Source organism: Ochlerotatus camptorhynchus, unplaced genomic scaffold (genome assembly GCF_037179485.1).
Source record: "Ochlerotatus camptorhynchus isolate MF236.1 unplaced genomic scaffold, CSIRO-AGI_Acam_v1.1 ptg000247l, whole genome shotgun sequence".
Taxonomy (NCBI): Eukaryota; Metazoa; Arthropoda; class Insecta; order Diptera; family Culicidae; genus Ochlerotatus; species Ochlerotatus camptorhynchus.
In genome coordinates this window covers 1505315-1519180 of record NW_027040737.1, presented here as the reverse complement: position 1 = coordinate 1519180, position 13866 = coordinate 1505315, and the positions used below count along the sequence as shown (strand labels likewise).

Genomic DNA, 13866 nt, shown 5'->3' with positions numbered 1-13866 from the left:
AAAACTCGGTTGAAATCAAACCGAGTTCGGTAATATTTTCTAAGTGTGTACACATACTATTCATTTGACTCATAAATTTCATTTGCACTTCTGAGTGGATTCTGTTTATGTGTTGATACCAAGGGGTTGGTCACTCTACACAGTGTGCCAAAATCAAACTTGGGCACACCCGGGCGAAGTCAGTGGTGCTGTTTGGCACCCATGGTTACAATTTTTATGATCTTTAAAGTTACTGGCAACACTGAACTTTTTCTGTGCTTGCGCAGTGTGCATGTGTCAAAATTTGTTATTGATGTTGCCACAATATAACCAAATTATTTTCAAAACAACCGTGAATCTCCACCAAGTCTCGCCATGGATTCTCAAAATCGTACACCCGTGACGGCAGTCGCATCCACATTTCCTCCCAGACGAAGAACAGCTTACATCGGTACCTTGACCTGACCGAAGTTTCCGGTCATGGCTACACGAACTAGTGATGCAGCTCCTACGGCTGCGGCTGCTTCCAATGCTGCTGCTGGTCCTTCTTTTTTGGTGAATTTTAGAGGACACGGACCAGCAGAAGGATCAGCAGTAGCAGCAGCATTGAAAGCAGCTGCGGGAGTTGCATCGGTAATTTGTATAGCCGTGGTCGACGCTGGAAATCTTGGTCCGGTCTCGACAAGCGGTGCTTGAGATTTAATCGGAAAGTCAACAACCAAACAAAAACTATACCATCCGACCATTCGAACTGCTCGAATACATCCATGGCGGTGGCTGCTACACCTACCATTCCATCGTTCAACGTATAATGTTGGAGGACCGTCTTGGCAAAATCTCTAATAGTTCAACAAATTATTTTTACTCTCTTGACTTTTTGCACTTCCAACTAACACAATAAGAAATTACCTATAATTACGAATTATAAAATTAACTACACCGAAAAAGGAAAATCCTTTCTGTTCTCAGAAAAACAAACTTCCGCTCTTTCAAAGCTAACGTGTTTTCGATGTTCTCATTGCTCCACGCACCGTTCATCTTCTTGGAGGAGGAGGAGAAGCACAACTTCATAATGAACGGGAATTTCGGGATCGACCGCGCTGTGGTTGCTCTTCATGATGGCGTTCGCCAGGGTTGCTTGAGAACTCGACCAATCCGGTGGAGTAACGTTCCGATTTCAGCGGGAACATTCGCACTTGCGACGGGTGGCAGTCCTTGGTGGTGAATGCAGTCAGCAGCAGATCCTCGGACGGCATACGGGTGGGTATTGAAGAAGTGGAGAATGCGATTTTTGCTGGCCTGGGAAGCGATTGTTCTTGGAGGCCCTGTAGACCTTGAAGCTGATCGAATTGTCTGGTGGACTCTGACAAGTAGTTCTGCTTGGAAAATGCTATTTGAATTTTGCTACCATCATTTCCATTCATTCGATGTTGTTCAAGTGCTGGATGTTGTGCAAGTGCTGCATGTTGTGCAAGGACCATGGCGGTACCCTCGTTGGTCTTCGAGAACTTTATCCTGACCGAGATCCTGACAACATTTCCATACAGACATGGCATCTTGGAGACGGATGCATCCAGTGTATAGTCCCAACGGGATTCCGTGTCGTTTTTGAAAACATTGAAAAACAAAACAAAAACAAGAGCTGTTAAATACCGGGTTGCCAAGCAAGGCAGTATTCACAAGCAAATAAAAGTCAGTTCAATGACTTCTTGGCACTGCCCGTACAGCTGCGGCACACTGAGGTACACTGAGAAAAATGTTGGCGCAAAATAAGTGTGTAGAGTGACCACCCCTTGGTTGATACATGAAAATCATGTGGAATTTTACATGGAGATTCACCAATAAAAATGTGTCGAATTTTTTGAGTGTACACAGAAAAAAATGTTGTTGAATATTACATCCAGACTGCTGCAACCAGGTCAATCCATCGGTTGTGTAATATAACGTTGTACCTGGGGGCAAGACAGCTTTCGATCATGAGTAAAACCGGAGTTAATTTTGAGTAACTCACGTTGCTCAATATCTTATAAACACATAGCAACCTGATTGTTATATTGAAAATAATGTTGAAACCAATGCTGTCAAGCAAAGTAAGTTGACGTACTTTCTTGGAATTTCTGTGTAGGGACTTTTGAGGCGGTTCGATAGGTTCGGATTAGGCTAAATTAATTCAATAAATTAAATTCTTAGAGAAATATAGTTCACGTTTTTTTAAATTTCCAGAAACTCAATGAAAACGTTATTTACACAAATATATAAAAATAATACAGTACTACAGCCTGCACGATTTTCAAAAAAGATAAGAAGAGAAGATAAGATAAGAATATAATGATTTTTGCATTTTATGCTGTATATAAATTCAACGAAAGCTCCATTCGATTTATAGGATTACTCGATCATTCTTCAAGGATTAGACGCTTGATATTTCATGAAATGTTGTGCTCTGGGGACAAAATTGAGGAAATAAACATATGAGGCGGTGTTTCCAAAAACGGTACGGCACTGTTTATGGTTGTTGACCATGGCATGATTATTAATGTTAAGGTTCCACAAAGGGTAAATAATTTGTTTGCTTCTTCTTTTTGACATATCCTTCGATATTTATTCACCATTAAATACATCCACTCACCCATGTTAATGAGTCAAACTTCACAATTTCTTGTTTTAATAAACTTTAATTCATTGCTAGAGGCAATACATCTGGCAACGTTTTTTCAATGATACATTTACAAAGCGCTTAAGTGGTTTTATTAGTGTTCAATTTTGTTCACCAAGAGTTTTGAGTTTCGTGTATTCGATTGTGTGTAAGAACACAAGTAAGTAAATACAGTGAATGTGCTTTGGCCGGGAAGTTTTCGTTCTAAAATCATGAAATACATGTGTTAAATTTTTGTATTAATAATTTGTGAATGTATGCGTATACTTATGATGATGATTGGAGAATATTTCAAAAATAAGAAGAATACAAATTTAATTGTTGAACCTTAACAAACTCCACGAAGCTGGTCAGAGCTGACTTAATCTGGCCTAGAATCAGCAGCTACATAATATACCACAATCAGCAGTCAAGGACCAATTCTATTGACCACGAAGGACGTTTAAAGCTCAGGTTGTACCTCAGGTTACCGAAAAGGAGCATTCCCCTATTGTAACGGGTCACTCCCGTCACTCCCGTCACTCCTGTATCGTCCTAGGCCATGTCAATCCTTACCAACGAGGGAAGGCGCCTGAAAGGCATCCAAGTCACACACGAACGACAAGCCTCGTAAAACCGTCGTGCAGTCAAACCACCACAAGAGCATTTCGTTTGTCCACAATTCGATTTATTAAACGAGCGATTCGATCTTTCAAATGAGTGAACAGATACTTCAAACGAAATATGCTGTTAGATGATATTTTCGTTGATTAAAAAATCCAGACTACTCTGATAATTTTCGAGTAAATATGAGTAACTCAAATTTACTCGCTGCAAATATATTTACTCTGAGTACAGCTGTCTTGTCCCCAGCGTTGTACGATGTACATCGATTATGCGAACAAAATTACATCCATTGATGTAATATTGTATCTGCTTTTTGCTATTACATAATTATTTCATACATCAGCTTGAATTACATTGATCGATATTACATTTTTTTTGCTGTGTAAGGAGATTATTCTATCCGTGCATGATATTTACATTTCAGTGCCAACATTTCAAAGGGGCGTAATTGCATTTGTAAACAATGGCTTTAGCCGTCGATTTCTCGTGAATAAAAGCTCACTCATGAAAAATAATGACACCAGCAGGTAGAGGAATGTTTCCTCTACTAGCTAGCATTGTCATTTTGGAGAGGTAAGATTTCATTCGCGAGAAATTGACGACTAAAATCATTGTTTACAAAAGCAATTACGTCCCTTTGAAATGTTGGCACTGATTTGACATTTTTTCCATTACCATAAAATCACAATGAAATTCATGATCATAATAAATTTAAATGTGCTCAAAATTCAACAGTAAAAATCATTATAATTTCGTTGTTTAATTATAATTTTTTTTTCGAGTGAAAATTTATTTATTATTCTATGACAAAGAAACCGGAAAAAAAATTCTTACCGTGTAAATCGATCGCACTCTGCTAATCCTTCCTATCCCCGAATAGCAGATTGAAAAAAAATATAAAAAAAAAACAGCTGTCAAATACTGGCATCACTGATCAACCATGCTGTTTTGTTTTCAAAACTTCTCCGGTTCGCGATTCTGTCGGTGTCCGTTCTTGGTGCAAGTCGTTCGCGCGTTTTGTTTGAAAATATTGTTGAAATAGTGCTATTGATAGTAAATTTCTATCCACAATGGCTAAACCTAAGAAGGATAAACATCCCAGCAATGGAGTGTCGAAAAAACAGCCAGTCGACGACAGTGGTGAACCGTCGAAAATATGGAAAGACGAGCGGTTTGCACACCTTGTGAATGATCCACGTTTCAAGGGAATTCCGAAGACGGAGAAGAGGGTAAAGATAGACAAACGCTTCCAATCGATGTTCAAAGACGAAAAGTTCAACGTGAAGCACACCATCGACAAGTACGGCCGGAAGGTAAAACAGACCGAGAGCAATGAGCTGCGGAAGTATTACGAGCTGGGATCGTCTTCCGAAGGGGAAGACGAGATGGATAAAAAGGAGAAGGAGGAGGAGGAGGAGGAGGTTGATTCTGACTCGGATGGGCTGGAATTGGATGCCGAGGAGAAAGCGATGGCAATGCCGGATAAGGTGAAATCGAGATTGGAAGATTTGGAGATTGATTACGCCAGAGGAGAGGGTGCCATTGCGTCGGATAGTTCTTCGGATGATGACTCGGCGGATGAAGGTGACGATGGGGAGGAGATGTTTATCGAACATGTTTGGGGAGAGCTGGATGCCGACGCGGAGCGGACTGAAGAGTCGACGGCGAGATTGGCGCTTTGCAACCTCGATTGGGACCGGGTTAGAGCGGTCGATATAATGGTCATGTTAAATTCATTTCTCCCGAGAGGGTCGATGATTCTGAGTGTCACGGTATGGAAGACCTGTTTTAGTAGTAACTTGTTAGATGATGCTATTATTAATTTTAGATCTATCCGTCGGAGTTCGGTAAGGAGAGAATGAAGGAGGAAGAGGAACAAGGACCACAGGAATTGACGGCTCCGAAGGCGGATGAGTCGGACGAAGAAGATCTGGACGAGGAAGAACTCAAGGAGAAGCAACTGGAGCGCCTTAGGGAGTATCAACTAAATCGACTCAAGTACTACTACGCAGTGGTCGTATGCGACAACATTGACACGGCCGATAAGCTGTACAAGGAATGTGATGGGGTTGAGTACGAAAGCACCGCGAACAAGCTGGACCTCCGATTCATTCCGGACGATATGGAATTCGATGATGAACCGAAAGAAAAGTGCACCGAACTGCCGGAGGTGGGAAAGTATGAGCCTAGGGTGTTCATCACGTCGGCATTGAACCAATCGAAGGTAGAACTGACCTGGGATGAGAACGATGTGGATCGGAAGGAGTTTAATGAGAAGATTCGCGCTGGAAAGCTGACCGAAGTGACGGACACCGATTTAAAGAAGTATGTGGCGTGCAGCAGCAGCGAAGAGGAAGACGAGAAAGAAGCGAGTGAGGCGGAAGAACAAGAAAATGATTCCGACGAAGATAACGAACTGGTCGAAAAGGGCAATACAAAGTCTAAAAAACAAGACATGATTGCCAAATACAAGGCGCTACTAGGGGAAATCAAGGAACAGGAGGATAAGGAGAAGGATGAAAAAGTTGCGATGGAGTTCACTTGGAAGGTGAATGAGGAAGATCAAGAGGATCAGGGGTCGGAACCGGAGACGGAGAAAAAGAAACGGGACAACGTAAATCCGTTTGAAAAGATCCTGGAGAAGGCCAAAGAGAAGAAAAAACGTCGCAAGGAGCTGAAAAAGAAGAAGAAACGAGGCGAACTGAACAGCGATGGTGAAACAAACGAGGATGAATCGGAGGACGATTTGCCGTATGGAGTTGATTTGAATGATCCCTTCTTTGCCAATGCCTTCGACGAGAAGGAATTCGATGTAAAGAAACCCAGCACAAAGGATAAAAAGAAGAAAAATCGAGAACAGGAAGAGGAAAACGAAGAAGAATCCGCTCGCAAACGAGCGGAGCTGGAATTGATGCTGGACGATGGCGAGGACGACAAGAGCCACTTCAATTTGAAGGCTATCCAAGAGCACGAAATCGATTTGAAGTCCGTGTCCAAATCGAAACGGAAACGAATCCTGAAGAAGAGCAAGAAACAGATTGAAGAACAACGACAGCTGAGTACAACCGGAGACGACTTCGAGATCGATGTGGACGATGATCGGTTTAGGGCAGTTTACGAGAAGCCGGAATTCAATATCGATCCAACGAATCCATCATTTAAGAAAACGAAGGGAGTGGAGAAGCTGATACAGGAGAAACTGAAGAAGCGACCCTTGAAGGATAATGATATGCCGGATGCGGAAGAAGAACCGAGAGAATCCAAGAAGCCGAAGAAGGATGTGACCACCAGTCTGTTGGTGAAGAGTATCAAGCGGAAAATCGGAAAATGATTGTAAGTACGGTTATGTTTGTTTCTGTATAAGCTTAAGGGAATGCAATGTATTGCATATTTGGATTCAGCTGTTGTATTTAAGAGGAAAGAAATTCCTTGCCTTCCATTGAACTTCATTTATTCGTCACATCATACTAACTTAACCATCAGATTCACTCTCAGCAAACTCTTGCTTTACAAAGTCGATCGAATCGTGAAACAATAACGGATCAGGATTTCCGCTGTAGCCTCCTTCGAGGTTTTTGTCGTCCTTTGAAGGCTCGTCGATCACCGGTTCTTCATTCTGCTCTCCATTCTGATCACCATTATCGCTATCGATTTTTCCCTTCTTGATCGGAACACCGTTCCGTTTTTGTTTGAACCCTTGACACTTCTCCTCCAGCAGTTCCACCCTCCTATCTAGCATTTCTACCAGATCCTTGATTTGCGTCACGGTCTGTCGTAGGGCGTACACTTCATCTTCAAACCCGAACCCATCGGATGAATGGCTCCGCTGGGCTGGCCCCGAAATGATCTTTCGCTTGTTGTTCTCCTTCTTACCGATAATCACAAAATTCTGTAGCAACTTTTTCGGGGGCCTATTAAAGCAAAGTTCTCGATGCCTCCGGACCGGTTGTTGCACGATCAACCGAGCCCACAGTTTGTATGCATCGTCCGTCCTTGGAACCAGGTAGGCCTGATGTATTTTCTTTAGCTTCTTAACAACGGCTTGCAGTTTCTGTTCCTCGCTCAGCTCTTTGATGATGATCTTCTTCACAGCAGTGTTATTCGGATTGCCAAACAGAACCTGTGTGACGATATCCCACATAGGTCGCGACTGTATGTCAATCGTATAAATGTACACTTGCAGTACGAGCACCCGATTGGCCCACCTGAGTAGCATATGCTCATCGACGTGTTCCATTCGCCAGGACCGCTTCTGGATTCGGTCTTTGAACGAAACGTACATCGGCAAATCTTCCTTCGTGGGATGTTCCTTTTCCGACCAGCATGGGTCAGTTGGCGTTGGAAACTCAATGGCACGCTTGATAAATGGCTGGACCAGTTGAAACAGATTATCGATGAATTCTTCGATCGAACTCCATCGGATGAAGGAATTTTCCAAACTGGGGTCACTGGTTTGGCCACGGTATTTCAACTTACAAACGGTGAACTCGTTTGTGTAGGTAGATCCTTCCTGACCGACTGTTTGGGCTTCATCTAGCGATTCGATGGCGTCCGGATCTAGTGGGGTTTCCTCAAGTATCGTTTCCTCGATCACCGTTTCCACTTTCGGTTGATAATAGTGTTCCTCCATGGACTCGTCCATCGCGCTGAAAGAGGGAACAGAATTATTGGCGGTGAGACGAGTGTGATTTTTTTTGCGGTTTCACGTGCGAAAGTGAAGGAGGGAACATTGTTTTCTTTTTTAAAACACACACGTAAATGAAAAACACTGTTGGAGTAAAGATAGCCTCCCGGCCCAGAGACATTCGTCAACGGCTGGAAAAATCCACTAGCGAAAATCGATTTTACTCTCATTCTATACGTTATACATAGTGTCGGAAGAAGTACGCTGTAATCGCACAATGGCGCACTACTTCCGACATTATGTATAACTTGTAGAACGAGAGTAAAATCGATTTATGCTGGTGGTTTTTATTTCAACCATGACAGTATTGATGTTAGTGGTCCAGTTGTCTGTGAACGGGTTACACCGCAGGGTGAGTATTGTCAAGTTTGTTGTGGTTTCATGGAGAACTTTTCAAGCCATTTGCGACCATGAAAATTACGACCGCAATCCACTGATTCCGACTGATTCGTACTTACCCCGTTAAATTATGTGTTGAGTTCGAGTAATCGATGCAAATTGAGTGCGACAAAATTATTTTTCTTCCACAAAAAGCCGACTGCGGCAGAACGATTGTTTAGTTCTTTTCACTGGTGATGGGCGAAAATGTCAAACACTTTTGATGCGCGTTCGTGTTTTGCGGTGAACAGCGGAGCGCAGAACTGGGGGTGCATCGATGCGTTTCTTGAGGTAACAAATCTCGACCAACAGCTGAAAGGGGCCTATCAGCTTTTGTAAACAAAACTTCCCTAATAAAAATTGTATGGTTAATTTGCTTAACGACGTGTTCTGGGTATCATCCAAACCATTTGTGAAATAGTTCAATGATTTGGGTTATCGTTCGTTTATGGTTATTTTTATTAGGGTTTGTAAGCTTTTTCATCGCAAAGCGTATAGAGATAGTAAAAATCTACCCTGTGTGAAACTTTTACTTTAAAATTTACTTGTTAATTAATTGTAAAATCAATAAAACAGTTCATTCCCATACACTTTACTATCAACCTCACTACCAAGAGAGTAAGCTACTTTGTCTCTCACATTATTCTCTCACTCACGACACGAGCTCAATCTTACAGATCTCACAACATGTAACACGGCCAATGAGATCAACCCAAATTTGTGTTCGGTTTAATCATAATCACAAAAAGTGCAGGAACTCAGCGATGAGTAAATTTGTCTCATGAAAACCTCAAAAATCTGTCGAAAAATGAGGAAAATTGACGGAAACTTTACTCAGTCTCTAGGAGTAGCACCAATATATGTACTGAGAGAATCGAATCTTTACTTTTCTCATATAGGGGAAATGACTAATGTCTAATGGATCTAAGATTAGGCGCATCGCTAAAAATCTGCTATTTATCAATTTTATCTAGATGAACGTGTCATTGGGACGGTACTAATGGATATTTTGGTCGCTATTGAAAATTTAGTCGATTGCTGAATTTATGTATGGGACCAAATTCGACATTACATTTCCCCTACGTGATTTTTTTTTCCTGGAAAACCTGGAAAAACATAAGGCAAATTTACTCATCGCTGAGTTCCTGCAGTTTTTGCGATTTATGAGTAAACTGAACTCAAATTTGGGTTGATTTCATTGGCCGTGCATGTGCTCTGATGATACTCGATTTATGATTTCCCTCTCACAGAGTACAAAATAGAGTACCTGGCACCGAGTCTGGCTCTATAAAATGTGTTGGTACCCTTTATTCATGCACTTATAGTGAATTTGTTTACTATCCAGGTTGTAACCAGTTCCAACCCGAGGTTATTTTCAGTGCGAACCTCAACCCGAGCCAGGATGAAAAAACAAACGTTCACACTGAAGATTTACAGGCAACAAGCAGACCCAATCTTGATACCCGATCTAGGTTGGAACTGAATCAAAAACAAAACGAAACACCCCGTTTCTCTAATTATTGACAAAAGTGTTACATACGACCCAATCAAAAAGGACTCCAGTGGGCCTTCCGGTCGTTCCATTCTCCGGTCGCCAGCACCACCATCGCCATCGCCATCCTTATTGTCAGCATCACCATCCAACATAACCAGCAGTATCTCACTATCATCTGTACCGAAATTGTCTTCTAGTATAGTAATAAAGCTGTTTGTTGGCCAATCCGATCGCCATCGACCTGATTAATGCTAAAACCCTCTAGTTAAAGTATGGACGACTGTCACCACACAACTGAAAAAGCTGGTCCAATCGAGCAAAGCGGTGCCTTTTATCGTTTCGATTGGAACTTTTGACAGACGTCCATACTTTTACTGTAGGGCTTTAACTAACGCACGTTCCGTTTGGTTCCCTCAGATACACCCCCTTATTCTGCGAGTCACGTGACTCTCTGTCACCGGTGAGGTGACTCTCCATGTAAATCAAATGGAGAGTCACCTCACACGAGGTGACTATTGTCACCTCACCGGTGAGAGAGAGTCACGTGACTCGCAGAATAAGGGGGACAGACTCGTGAGACCGGTGGAAAGAATATTCATCCCTCTGCTGGAGATATCGTCAGACCAATCTTCCAGTTCCGGATCGGAGTATCGATTGCCTGTCAACACTCCGTAGAAGGTAGAAAAAAACTTGCCCTTCCTGTACGAACGTCGTGAACCGAATTTAATCAGCTTGATGTGGAAATTGTGATCGATGATAACGTTCTCTTCTTTGATGCCCCGGTACAGAATGTTCAACGAGTGCAGGAAAGCAACCGCCATTAGCACTCTGTCGAAAGATCCAACAACAATGTTCGGATGCACACTTCCATTGGAATTTCCCGCTTCTCCTCGGTCGTAATCATAAACTGCGGCACGAGCTTCTTCTTCAGTATCAGCTTCACATACCCGTATGCACCCTTCCCGATGTTCCTCACCAGCGTGTAATATTTGCTGTACTCTCCGTGGATCAAATCTCCATCGCCCTACGCACATACGGGTGACGGAACTGGGCCGATCCGAGTGCTGCGCTGCAGCAGTATTCTTGATGGCCTGCCCAAACGAGTTGTCCACCGTACTAGTCACGCTGTTGAACGTTAACGTCAGATTCAGATGCCTATCCTCATCCTGCAGGTTGTTGTATGATGAATCCGGATCCCGGCTTACCCAGATGCAATAGACCTTCCTCCCGCAGGGAAGCGTCTTATTCGAAATGCAGGGCTGTTACAACAAGCGCGGATTTAGCGAATTTTGCAGATTTCTCGCGAATTTGAACTTTCAGTCTCGAAAATCGCGGAAACATTTAATGATGTCGTGAAAATCGCGAAGGGACTGATGTGCTGTCACAAAAAATGTGGAATTAATTGTAACCTTTCCGCCCCGGATTATTCTGCTGTCATAAACTTTGTTGTTCATTTGGCTCTCAATTTTTTACCGGTTCAAACCACACACCCTGCAAATAATCGAGAAATGATCTCAATTCCATAAGTCACACCGGATTTACACGGAAATTCCATGAGGTCTGTCCAATGTTAGACATTTTCTTTTTTTTTTCAATATGAACAAATCATAAACGAATCGTAAAGGGCGAACACGAAATTATTGCGACACCGAAAATGTCATGCCAATTTTCTTATAATATTTAGAATCAAACCAAAATTTTAGGGTAGTTTTATACATATATTTACTTCAAAAATCAAAAGAAAAGTTAATCGATGGAGCCTTAAGTGTAAAATTGAACGCATTTTCGCTTGATGCCCTCCATCAAAGTCTTTACAGTGTCATCCGGTACCAGTTTCTCAGTTTTTTTTTTTCCATTTTCTTAACATGTCCTTCTCGTCTTTGACTGTCTTCTTGCTCTTCCGAAGTTCCCGCTTCATTATTGCCCAGTACTGCTCCACCGGGCGCAGCTCCGGACAGTTTGGCGGATTCATGTCCTTTGGAACAAAATGGACAGAATTGGCCTCATACCACTCCAGGACACTTTTAGAATAGTGGCATGATGCCAAATCTGGCCAAAATAGCGGAGCTTCGTCGTGCTGCTGCAAGAACGGCAAAAGGCGCTTCTCGAGCCACTCAGATTTGTAGATCTCGCCATTTACTGTGCCCTTTGTCACGAAAGGCTCACTCCTCAGTCCGCAAGAGCAGATGGCCAGCCAAATGAGATATTTGGAGGCGAACTTCGACATTTTCTTCTTCTTAAATTTGTCGTCCACATCGAACTTGCTCTTGCCGGTGAAAAACTCCAACCCCGGAATTTGCTTGAAATCGGCTTTTATATACGTTTCGTCGTCCATCACACAGCAGCCATATTTTGTCAGCATCTTCTCGTAGAGCTTCCGTGCCCGAGTTTTAGCCGTCGATTGTTGACGCTCATCGCGGTTTGGGAAGTTCTGTACCTTGTATGTATGTAGTCCAGCTCTCTTCTTTGCATTCTGGACGTAGCTCTGCGACATGCCGATCTTTTTAGCCAAATCACGGCTTGAGACGTTGGGATTTGCTTTAATCATCCGCTTCACCTTTCCCTCCGTCTTTTTGTTCTCCGGTCCCGGTTTTCTTCCAGCTCCTTTGCCGTGGTCCAACGTCAACCGCTCCTGGAACCGCTTCAACACTCTGGAGACGGTTGAATGGTGAATGTTCAACATTTTTCCCAACTGCCGGTGCGACAGGTCAGGAAATTCCAGGTGTTTGGAAAGAATTTGTTCTCTCAACTCGCGTTGGTTCACCTCCATTTTCGTTGAATCGAAAAACACGACTTCGAGTTTGACAGCATGTACACAATAAACATCAATGAGAAAGTGTGAAAAATTTGGTTGATTTTTACCCAATGGTAAAAAAGTTATGCCCTGTTGAATGTGTCGCAATAATTTCGTGTTCGCCCTTTATATATGCGAGTAATTGCCATGTATACCGGATATTCTAGGTTCTCCAAATCGTCCTGGAGTTCAGTTGATTTGTTCTGTAGTATCGAAATATGTCCAAACAGATTCAAAGTGTCTATGTGGATTGTACCCGACCTATTGCTACGCGTACAAGATGTTATAGGTTATGAAATCATTCTGGAGATCAGATTATTTTTCTACTAGATCATCATCAAGACTAATTCAATATCAGTAGTATTGAAATATGCCCAAACAAATTTGCAGTGTCTATGTGGATCATCCGTTTATGCCAAATGTTCTAGGATTTCCAAATCGATATTTCGATACCACAAATATTATCCTAGTCTAGATCATATGGTATACGTGGAAATAATTAAACATTATCCATATACACTGAACCAATATGACATATTCCTGTTATGTGGAAATCTAATAAATTTGCGCTATAAGATAATCCAATGAAAATGATATGATTGAAAATGTGTCAGGTAAATCCTATATGAATATCTGATACATTTGCAATGCTGATAATTTGGTAACTTTTATATGATCGTCATATGATAAATGAAAATCGGTCAAATTATAATAATTAACTGAAATGGATTTGAAACCCATAAGCATAAGCTTTACTTTTCACCACAATATAATATATGTGTCATAAATCAATCGAAGTAAAGTTTATGTGAAAATCACATGAAATTTACATCTTCTTTTGACACTTATTTCTGAAAATAAACCGGAAAATAAACATCAAGCAGTGGGAGCTTTCACAGTTTTGTCTTTTTTTATTGTAGCTGATTTGGGATTCGATCAAGAACTGTTGAGGCGTGATGCTTTCGGTGTCTGCGCTTGATTCCACTGGGCCACGGCTGACTTCAAGATTGAGCTCGTTCAATTAGCATGAAGTAAGAACAGCTCTCCCGACATGGAATGTAGTGCAACGTTATGCTCGTTTTGCTAGAGTGAAGACAAATAGCACTGACAAATTTATACTCCGTTTGGGTGTGCAATAAAACAACGACTACATTATATGAGTTCATGGAACTGGTTCATGAAGTTCGAGTACTAGTGCTGGAATCTGAATTAGCCGTGCACACTAAGATTTTGTTTCCGTGTTCGGTAAATTTTACCGAAGTCAGAACAACTGA

At 42.0% G+C, this 13866-nt stretch overlaps 3 protein-coding genes across 3 annotated transcripts in view; 1 reads left to right on the top strand and 2 right to left on the bottom strand.

Annotated features, from left to right (window-relative positions):
- The window catches only part of DAAM (disheveled-associated activator of morphogenesis-like protein), a 306234-nt gene that overhangs the window by 49825 nt on the left and 242543 nt on the right, over window positions 1-13866 (bottom strand). The gene's annotated exons all lie outside the window — the stretch shown is intronic.
- LOC135704737 (ESF1 homolog) lies at window positions 4234-6637 on the top strand. The gene is made up of 2 exons (XM_065226218.1): window positions 4234-5013; window positions 5070-6637. Exons 1-2 carry the CDS (start codon window positions 4312-4314, stop codon window positions 6570-6572), a joined length of 2205 nt encoding a protein of 734 aa, XP_065082290.1. The 5' UTR covers window positions 4234-4311; the 3' UTR covers window positions 6573-6637.
- On the bottom strand, window positions 6619-8539 carry LOC135704738 (uncharacterized). The gene is made up of 2 exons (XM_065226219.1): window positions 8384-8539; window positions 6619-7887 (listed from the first exon to the last, which is right to left on the bottom strand). Exon 2 carries the CDS (start codon window positions 7881-7883, stop codon window positions 6714-6716), a length of 1170 nt encoding a protein of 389 aa, XP_065082291.1. The 5' UTR covers window positions 7884-7887; window positions 8384-8539; the 3' UTR covers window positions 6619-6713.